At 42.8% G+C, this 10,027-nt stretch overlaps 1 protein-coding gene across 1 annotated transcript; it reads left to right on the top strand.

The window, feature by feature from the left end:
- Nucleotides 1–8,217: 8,217 nt before the first annotated feature.
- Nucleotides 8,218–9,963, top strand: LOC109631625 (homeobox protein Hox-A13a). Its single transcript, XM_020090486.2, has 2 exons — nucleotides 8,218–8,998; nucleotides 9,390–9,963. Exons 1-2 carry the CDS (start codon nucleotides 8,338–8,340, stop codon nucleotides 9,635–9,637), a joined length of 909 nt encoding a protein of 302 aa, XP_019946045.1. The 5' UTR covers nucleotides 8,218–8,337; the 3' UTR covers nucleotides 9,638–9,963.
- The last annotated feature ends 64 nt before the right edge of the window (nucleotides 9,964–10,027 follow it).

Below are 10,027 nucleotides of genomic sequence, written 5' to 3'. Positions count from 1 at the left end.
TGATGGGTCCCCCCCTGATGACGACACGCATTGATTGGATGTATGGGTAAACAGAAGGCGCAATGGCAGCCTTGAGGTGATGGGGGGGGGGGGGGGGGGGGGGGGGGGTCAGAATGGTACAACAAGCAGCGACGAAACAAGAAAGCGCATCTGTCTGTATCTATCTAAAACAAATCTATATATAAACGACAATAATATAAAATATTAATACTTCATACTAATATTGAGCAAATTTGACAATAAATTAGTTATTTGCCTCAATTTAGTCTTTTTACCCTCCTCTCCTCATTCCTCTCTTATCTGCCGTGTCCCTCTTATTCTCACCTTAAGTGGAGTCAAGTTGAGTCCTCAGAGGTCAAGCCTAGTGGTCAGAGTTTAGATAAAAAGCCATTTGACATGAAGTCTTTAAAGTCAACAGAGCACAGGAGACAGCCAGACACAAACCTCAATTCATCATGTCTGTCTTGTACGGCTTACAAAGCCCACCGTTATATGTAGGTAAAATATACCACTCAGAGATTTAATTAATTGTTAATTTGCAACAAAATAAGAAATATCTCCATTACCCACTAAGCTAAGAATTAAACCTCGACATTTCCATGCCATGACAGAACTTCAGCAATTCGCAGCCATGGATACGTTCAGGGTAGGAGCAGTTTCCCAGTTCTAATAATACAGTTTTATAGTAAAAAAAAAAAAAAAGAAGAATTAATGGAGACTTTCTATATAAAATGCCTTGTGCTTTCTTTTAGTTGGAGCAGGAAAAATTGGCCTACTTATGCTCCTCGTTTTCTTATGGTTGCAAGAAGCTCTAATTCTGGATTTAATGCGATTTGCAGCAAATTGACTTCATTACACGCTTGATGTTGTTGAACCGTGGAGGATGCAGTTTACACGATGTCCACATGCAGGAAGCCGTCCGACGGTGACGTCTCTTAAACATGTGATCAACCTCAGCTCATCTGTATTCCAAGTATTCCTATATAACACAACATGGGAACTGACAAATGTTCAGAAGTGACTCTATACTTACTACTATATATACTTATACTCCATCTTATACTCAATAAGATGGACAATTTATTGATCCCGATTAATTAAGTTAATTAAGTTGTATAGATATTAGAATGTAATTGGATCTATCATTGAAGAAATAAGACATTATGACCCCTTAGTGTTTCCTTTATTAATCATTTGTCATTTAATTTGAGACATTTTCTTCCACTGTATTTGTTCTGTGGAATCAAGGTTGTAACTCGACCACACCTGATATCGGCACTAAAAGACTCCATCATTTTCCTTTTTAAAAACTGATGTGGGATCTGCAGCTACAGGGCATAGTGCGTGGCGGTTCACTTAAGTTGCGTATAATAAGTGTGAGGGGAGGTGCAGTCGAGTGGTCTCACGGAGAGTAAAAGAGAGAACGGGGGCAGGCTGCAGAGGATGGAGCCTCCGCTGTCCTTGTGCGCCCTCGCCTGTCCGAAAGAGGTAAAAGGCCCCGAGCGACGGCCGCCTCCCCCTTCCTCCCCCTTCCTCCCCCTCCCTCCCCCTCCCTCCCGGCCCGGCAGCACAGCACTGAGGGAAATTCCTTTGGCTTTCTCTCCCCCGACTCTCTCATCTGGCCTGCTGGAGGAAAAAGTCTCTCTCTGACTACTTGATGTTTCCTCTTTGGGCTCTGAAACCCCCAAACTAAAATAACTAGGCTAACCAAAGCTACCAACTGATTCAACTTGTATAACTTTCAATATCAGTAACGTTTCAAACAAATGTCTGTGCGTATATGCCATAACTGGAAATGTAGCATACTGAAGGAGCTTCTCAGGCGAACCAAATATCTTCAGTCAGAGGGAAAGGGAGACTGTGATTTGTTTCATTTCAGTACAGAGGGAGAAGTCATGGGCCTGGAGATCTATATAGCCTGTAATAGTTTAACTGAAATGATGTACACTGATAAATTCGAGTTAATCTGTCACAATATCTTATAGATCAATATTTTGGTCAGTATTTTGTATTCCTGGAGTTTGTGTGACATTGAGGCTGCGTGGGCAGATATTTCGACTAAAACGTTTTCTTGGATTACTTTAAAATCTCAAGGAATTGGTGCATGCAGTGTTTCATTTAACCGCCCCAAGGTGGCAAAGATCCCATGTTTTTTCTTCTAAGCAGGAGTTGTGCAATGGGTCGTGGCCAGGGCAGATGGGATCTTGTGATCATCCGGAGATAACACCTAGAGAGGCTTTTGCGCAACAGATGAGTGACCTTGCGGCTTTACAGTAGTGTCACTTTTATTGTGTGTGTTTTAGATAGCGAAGGACAGAAGATGGGTTTGGAGAGTTTGCTGATTGTGGAATCGCCTTCATATTCATACGATGAAATTTGTACAAGGCAGTTGCATCTTGGAAGAGTTAAGTCTGAAAGCTGCACATTTCTCTGAGGCAGAGGAACAGAAAACTGGACTGAAGTCTCGGCTCTGCCTCGGTGTCTCCAGTTTTTGCAAGGAGAGATCAAAGAGGGGGAGCGCCCCCCGCGGCAGACACTGCAGAATGCGCCCCTCAGTTTTACTAGCCAGCCCAACTTGAACTTGACCATGGAGCGTGCGCAGTACGCATGTAATCCAATCCATGGCCCTGGCAGAGCAGAGCTGCCAGAATTGCACACTTCTTTTTTTAAATGCAAAAAGTGTTTCAGTGTGTGTCAGAATGGCGCATGAATGGGTTTGGTGGACGCTCAGTCTGCCGCTGGCTGAGGCGCACCGCGTTCCACAGAAGCTGGAGGAGAATTAAAAATCTCGAGCCTCTCCTTCATTATCCCGACCCCTCCCGTCTCCACTGCTTCAACTTGGCCTTGAAACGGGATGACGCAGCTACGAGTATTTAACTCAATGACCTTGGAGCGAAACAATGTCCTGATGACTGTACAGCTGTAAGCGCCGTAAGACCCATTTTTATCGCTCCTCTCTACTCCATCCTGCAAAAAAAAAACCTCCCGTGCTATTACAGGAAAGGTTTAGCTTAGCCCCTGAGATCAGGCCTGAATCCCCATTAAAGGGGAGAAACATCATGGGGGTATGGCCGACCGCCAGTTCAGCAGTAGCAAGACAACACACCAGGTGCAAAGCCCTGACGTTTCACAAGAGTGCATGCAATTCTTTAGGCTGGTCTGTGCGTCCCTGGCATCTTTGAGCAAGGTGATATTTACAAGTCTGTCTGGTTGCAAATGGGTTTTTATTTTTAGAGAGTGTTGCTGTCATCAGTTCCACTAAAAGGACAAGTCACCTTTGCTGTTTTCTTTTTTGTTTTCTGTCACTTTAGAGCTGGGGATGTATTTTGACATGCATTTTGTGATTTCTAGAACTATCTATCATTTCATGGGTTTTGCTCTCTGAGCAGTTCAGGTGCTGATGTTGTGTGTGTGCTTTTCAGCACTCAGGTGGAACCCAGCTGATGTGCATGTGATTGAAGGGTGTGTTTGCAGCCTCACGGACCTGAGCTCAGCGTGTCTGACTCATATCTTGTAAATCTGAGATTGAAATGTTGTTTCAGAATTAGCTGTAGTGCAAACGATGAACTGTGAATGACAGATTAGGGTTATTGAAGCGAAAATGTGTCCGTTTGAGATTCAGTTAAACCGTGTAGGATTATTTTCCACGCGCTATTTCGAATTTGCATTCGTTTTGCAGTCCTGTAAAGCCTACAAGTGTTTGTTACTTTTCAATCCCTGCTTGTTACTTCCAACTAGTATTATGACACGACCAATTATCAATTAGAAATCATAAAGCATACGTTCTATTAAGAATTCACATATATATTTAGTCTAGATCTTATGAAACCACGTGTATTGTAAAAGCAGATTATGCTTTATTTTTTTTAAACGTAACCAAACAAAGCTCGAAAAATCAAATTTTTTTTTTATTCTACCCAATGAAAAAATCAAATGCTTCCAGTTGACTGATCGGCTGTTTTTTCATAAACATATTTGGATTATTTATTAGTAAAGGTTTAATAGCCGATAATCAAATTTTGCGCCTATTTTCGTTTTGTTTTTGCTTGTTGTAGCTAAAAGGCTGAACCCATTAAGATACAGGCACTTTATATTTGAATGCAAGCGACGCCCGTGAGTTCACTATTTTCACCATAATATGTTTTGTTTTTCCACAAGGAAACGACAAAATAATAGAAATATTACAATATCTGTGGGATATTTGACGCACGAACTAATGAATTTGAATGGAGCTCATTTGAAGACTATTTGTTGCGGCTATGGAGCTCGAACAAAAATGTTTTTTAGGCCTCCTATTTAAAATGCTAGTTGTACAAAGTTAAAGGCCAGAATAGCATCTTTAAGCTTCTTAATCTAATATAAAAAATTAAATATTAAGAATGCGCCGCTTACACCAATCGTGCCATTTTCTCCAGAGACTTAAGGAAAAAAACAGTGCATGGTTTAGTGTTGGTATTAAGTCTCTTTGCATCGTTGTTGTTTGCAGGTAGAGTATTTATACATGAGTGAAGACATGTAAACTAGTATTTTCTCTCTTGCTGGAGGGGGGGGGGGGTCTCCATCATACCTCCCTGCAGCCACAAGCCACTATCCAGACGCACCGTGGAGCAGAGTACCGGCTGAACGCTCAATGAAACAAACAAACTGCAGACCTTAATACTCTTTTCCGTGTATGCCAATAAATGATTTCATGTGCAGCTCAGAGGTTGTAGCTTTAGCAGGCTGTTAACGCAACGTTTAAGACTGAAACAGGGCGAACTGTTTGCGCGTCAAAGAGCTCTGCGCACCAGGGAGGGACCCTCAGCAGTTACATGTGGACCTTTAGGTGCCTTACAGCGAAGTTAATATTTTATTATTATTTTAATGAATTATTTTATAATCACACGCCGGGCGACCTTCCAGGAAAAAACTGGAGAAGTCAAGTGTTTGACCGCCCTGTGGTTCACTGCTCCGACCACAAAAACATACTGGCTCTTATGTTTTGACAACTTTGTGACAGCTGTCTGCTTTCAACACGTGTCATCATCAACACTCATATTTGACTGCATGTACTCCGCCTTAGCAGCCCGTTTTATAAAACCATTTTCTTTTCGCTATTAACGATAGAAATTTATAGCTGATCATAACTTTATATTGGAGCCTTCCCCTGCTTTGCCCAGGCTGCAGGCCGGGGAATAAGTGCGCCCTTTCTTTCTCCGGCTGCGTAAAGCCAGTACAAACAGTGGGCTGAACTTTGATTATGACCTCAAGAGAAAAGCCTCTGGGCTGCGATGCCAGCTCCCAAAAATGGAGTCCTGGGACCTCCGGTGACCATTCAGATGGATCAGCATGGTCCATATCAAAATCAGGGATCATTTGATGATTACATGGTGATCTCTGCAAGATCATGTTTCCTCGTCGTTAATACCATCCACTAGGTTTTCCACATATTGTCTGATAGCAATTCAATACTGAATTAATAAATGTCTGTTCTCAATTGGCCCAATTGTTTTAAGTTGAAGTCCATGGTGGCTTGTGCGTATGTTTCTGGCGGGACAGTCTGTGCGCCTCTGCCGTTGTGTGTGTGTTCATTGTGCGTTAAGGATGTCTCAAGTCTGGAATGACCACATGTGCGCGCCGGCGGCCACCTTGGGGACGACACAGGGCGGTTTTGACTGCAAAACGTTACCAAATAGTCAAATGGCACAACAAATATACCCATAGATAAATGATCCAGAGTAGAATAACTCGCTGCAGCATATTGACGAAGTACAATACAATACATCGCTAATATGATGAATAATAATCTGGATTGATGTTAATCTAACTTGACATCTAACATGACAGCTGCAGCATTAATTAATTGTGAAGTTGAGTTTGATTACATTGAATGAAACGCCGCAGGCCAGTGTGCGCCACAGGCCGGGCCTCGTACTCCATGAGTCATGGTTGTTGCAGCATGTTGCCACTGAGGGATTTCATGATTTATGCTTGCTCATATGATGAGCTTTTTATCTGGGATTTCGCCTCTTGAAATTGTGAAAATACAGAAACTCAGCCTCACCAAATGTTTATCGCGCTTGGTGTATTGAGCCTAAATGTGCATGTATTATCCTTCATTGTCTGTATATTAAAATTGTAATGACTATAGGCTCTGTAATTCAAATTCAGGAGTTCTTATTATGAACCTTAAGTTCCATCTTCTAATCTTCCATCTTCGCAAGGTTATGGTTCACTTGTTTCCACATCAAAATAAACGGCAAAGTCTGTTTTTAATGGCTGTTTAAACATAAATTTTTTTAAATGAAAATTTTACGTAGTTGGTTAAAATGATGCAGTGGCCCTTCTTTATTTTTTTTATTGGTTCTTTGGAAATTAAACTAATCTTTATCCACCACAGTTCCACTGTCTATTTTTGTTTTAGTTCTTGTGCTACAGCACAAACCCAAAACATCTCCTAAACTGTGTAGTCGATGTTAATTTGAAATAGTTTGTAATAAAACATTTTTAAATCTGTCATTTAAAAATTGTCTTTAAACTATGTGCTTACTTTAATTGCGTGGAAGTTGAGCTTTTATTTCATCAAGGGAAGCAAATGAGACCAAAATGTTTTTTAGACTTGAGCAATATACGTGTCCAGGATGGAAATCAGACGTGTGCATTCGTGTTTTATGCACGGCACTGACACCTTCTGTTTCTTTTAATCAAACAAAGAAATAGACCGTATATGTATGTATATTGATTTTCTTTTTACATATAACAGAATTGCCCCCGATTAGGCCACAGCTCATGTTGAAACGCTGCTCACAAATCCAGTGAAAGCTCCACCACGTCCATTTCCTCCAACACAGAAAAGACACAGAGCCATTGGTCGTAAACACACAGCAGCAGACCAGACACAAACACACTCACGAACACACACACACACACACACACACAGAAACGAACACACTCTCACGTACACACACAAACACACACTCACGTACTCACACACACACACGTCCAACCCGTCCTCTCTTTTCAGAGATCAACATCATTTTCACACGTATCTGTCAAAAACACCCACCAGAACATCTACAAACACCAAAATCCAGGAAAAACACTCCTTTTTATAATATCCCACGCTGACGCAGTCCCTCGGTGGAGAGGGTCCAGACTAAATCGTGAGACTGAAAACAAAATGATAGTAAAAGTTAATGTCCTCCAATAGCTTTTCATTGGGACAGGAATTCTCACCCCTCTTCCGCTCTTTTCAAGCGCTCAGACGGTGCCTTCAAAGCCTGAATGGCCCGACAGGCTGCATGGCGAGACGGCAACTTTCAACTTGACCTTGGCCTCCAGCCGCGTCTACCTCCTATGTTAAAAACACGCTCACATGCACAGCAGCGCAGAGTCAAGAGCTGTTTTGTTTTGTGTCTTTGCATATTGTTAACATGTGGAGTGCCAGGAATATTCGGCTTTTTTTAAAATCACGACTCTACATCTGACTTTCTTTAGTTTGTACCTGTAACCGATAAATAGCTGGTTTCAACGAAGCCTTTTTAAGAACGTGTTCCAGAAACACTTACATGCATACGTTGAAATACCTGGAATCTGTGGAATACCTATAATCTTACACTGTACTTCTGTATCTCATATGCAATGCACCATTGTTGCAGTGCGTTATGCATCTCCGTGCATATTCTGCACCGTGTATGTGGGCATCAGCTGCAAAAGAGGGGCATTACGCAGCATTCAAACACTACTTTAACATTATATTTTACAAAAGAAAATCCTCTGTTGATTTGCAATATAATGATTTCCAGTTCGACGCAAACAAAGGCTGGTCAGTGTGCGTCAGTAAAGAGCCACAGGCAACACGTAGTAGTCATGTGCACATAATGGATAATAGCTGTCTGCGGAAATGCTTGACCACCATTGAGTAATCGGCTTTATTTTTAAGCTTTAAATATAAAAAAAACAGCAAAGTATAACCTAACGACACGTGGTTCTATTATTTATACGCGTTTAGGATTCAATATAACCTGTTAGGAATGAGAACACACTCATTTGGATCTGTCTTTTTTTTTTTTAAAAAAGGCACAATATCCCTCTAACAGACAGAAGCTAAATCCCTTGATAGATACGGTCACCTTACTTCGCCGCATTTTTCTCCATTTAATTATCTGCACTGGGTGATGTTTACCGTCCTCTTTGCATAGCCTCGTCACGTGACACCATCTGGGCCAATGACTGCGCGACCTCGGCCGCTCTGTTGCGCGTCAGAGCGCCTTGACTCTCTGGGAACCAGTATCTCCTTTTTTCAGTCTGTGGTCTTTTTTAAAAAGAGCCAGAAGCTCTAATGTTGGATGCCGTGCTATGACAACGTCACTGCTGCTCCGTCCGCGCTGGGTCGACCCGTCGGTGATGTTCCTCTACGACAACGGCGGAGGTTCCGATGAAGTGAGCAAGAACATGGAGGGTTTCGCTGGAGGCAACTTTGCTGCGAACCAGTGCAGGAATCTGATGGCGCACCCCGCGTCCCTGGCACCCAGCTCGGCGTACTCCTCCAGCGACGTGCCCACCTCCGGCATGGGCGAGCCAGTCAAGCAGTGCAGCCCGTGCTCTGCAGCCCAGAATTCATCCAGCGCGTCTCTACCGTATGGGTACTTCGGTAGCAGTTATTACCCGTGCAGAATGTCGCATCACAGCAGCATAAAACCGTGTGGCGCGCAGCCCCCCTCTGCGTACGGGGAGAAATACATGGACACATCCGCCTCGGGTGACGACTTCGCGTCTCGGGCAAAGGAATTCGCATTTTATCCGACTTACCCCTCAGGCCCGTACCAACCTGTTCCCAGTTACCTGGACGTCCCGGTGGTGCCAACGATCAGTGCGCCGTCAGAAGCCAGACACGAGTCCCTGCTGCCTATGGAGAGCTACCAACCGTGGACTCTCGCCGCCAACGGCTGGAACGGCCAGGTTTACTGCGCCAAGGAGCAGCCCCAGCCCGGACACATGTGGAAGTCCTCCATACCAGGTAGGACAGACATTCCTCAAGTGTCTAGCTCTTACAGGGCAGAACAGAATTATTCAGACTACTACTCTGTGAACACAGTGAGATAATCAGGTTGTATCTAAACAAGAGAAATAATATAGAATCACGCTAAAAATTAAGTTTTCTAAACATAATGTGAGGGAAAACATTCCTTATTTGTGTGATTCGTTGTAAGTATAAAACAGTCTTACATATTTCCATGTAAATATTATCATGCAATCAGGTTTTTGTATCATTTATCACACTGGAAATCATATGAAGTTGAAATTTGTGGTTCACTTATGAGGACAATTTAATTTCTAATTTCTGAAAGACTGATAGAGCCACTTGTTGAGAGAAATCTTATGACATCTCCTTTTTTCCCCCTTGTAAGACGCAGTGTCCCACACCGGAGGAGACTCTGGCTCGTATCGACGTGGACGAAAAAAACGCGTGCCATACACCAAGGTGCAACTGAAGGAACTCGAACGCGAGTACGCCGCCAATAAATTTATCACGAAGGACAAACGGAGGAGGATATCCGCGCAGACCAACCTGTCCGAGAGGCAGGTCACGATATGGTTTCAGAACAGACGCGTAAAGGAGAAGAAAGTTGTCAACAAATTGAAAACCATCAGCTAGTTCTATTTTTTTCTATTATGGACATCATCTGTGGGAGAAACTACTACTACCACACACACACACACACACACACACACACACACACACACATTACACACACACACACACACACTTGGATTTGTGAATTGGAATAAGGAAACTCCTTCCTGACTGAACATGATTTATTTGTGTGTTGCCAAATGAGTTCCCGGAGCTTCTGGAACAGCAAAAAAATAATTCGGAGGCCCCTGAATGCTGGACATCTCCACTTCCTGCCACTTTTTATTTGAATTGAATTTTTTATGGAGTCAAGTGAAAAGAAAAGAGAAAATATATAACTTGCTGTATGTGTGACTTCTTTTTGTCTTTTTTTCCCCCTGTGGGAGGCTCAACTCTTTACGCAGTACCCCA

The sequence above is a fragment of the Paralichthys olivaceus genome, chromosome 20 (genome assembly GCF_024713975.1).
Source record: "Paralichthys olivaceus isolate ysfri-2021 chromosome 20, ASM2471397v2, whole genome shotgun sequence".
In the NCBI taxonomy this organism is placed as follows: Eukaryota; Metazoa; Chordata; class Actinopteri; order Pleuronectiformes; family Paralichthyidae; genus Paralichthys; species Paralichthys olivaceus.
This window is presented reverse-complemented; position numbering and strand designations above follow the sequence as displayed.

Bases quoted from the DNA above. Each gene is read 5' to 3' on its own strand.
- LOC109631625 (XM_020090486.2), top strand. From the start codon at position 8,338: ATGACAACGTCACTGCTGCTCCGTCCGCGCTGGGTCGACCCGTCGGTG. The intron at 8,999-9,389 runs GTAGGACAGACA...CCCCCTTGTAAG, and splicing joins GTGGAAGTCCTCCATACCAG to ACGCAGTGTCCCACACCGGA.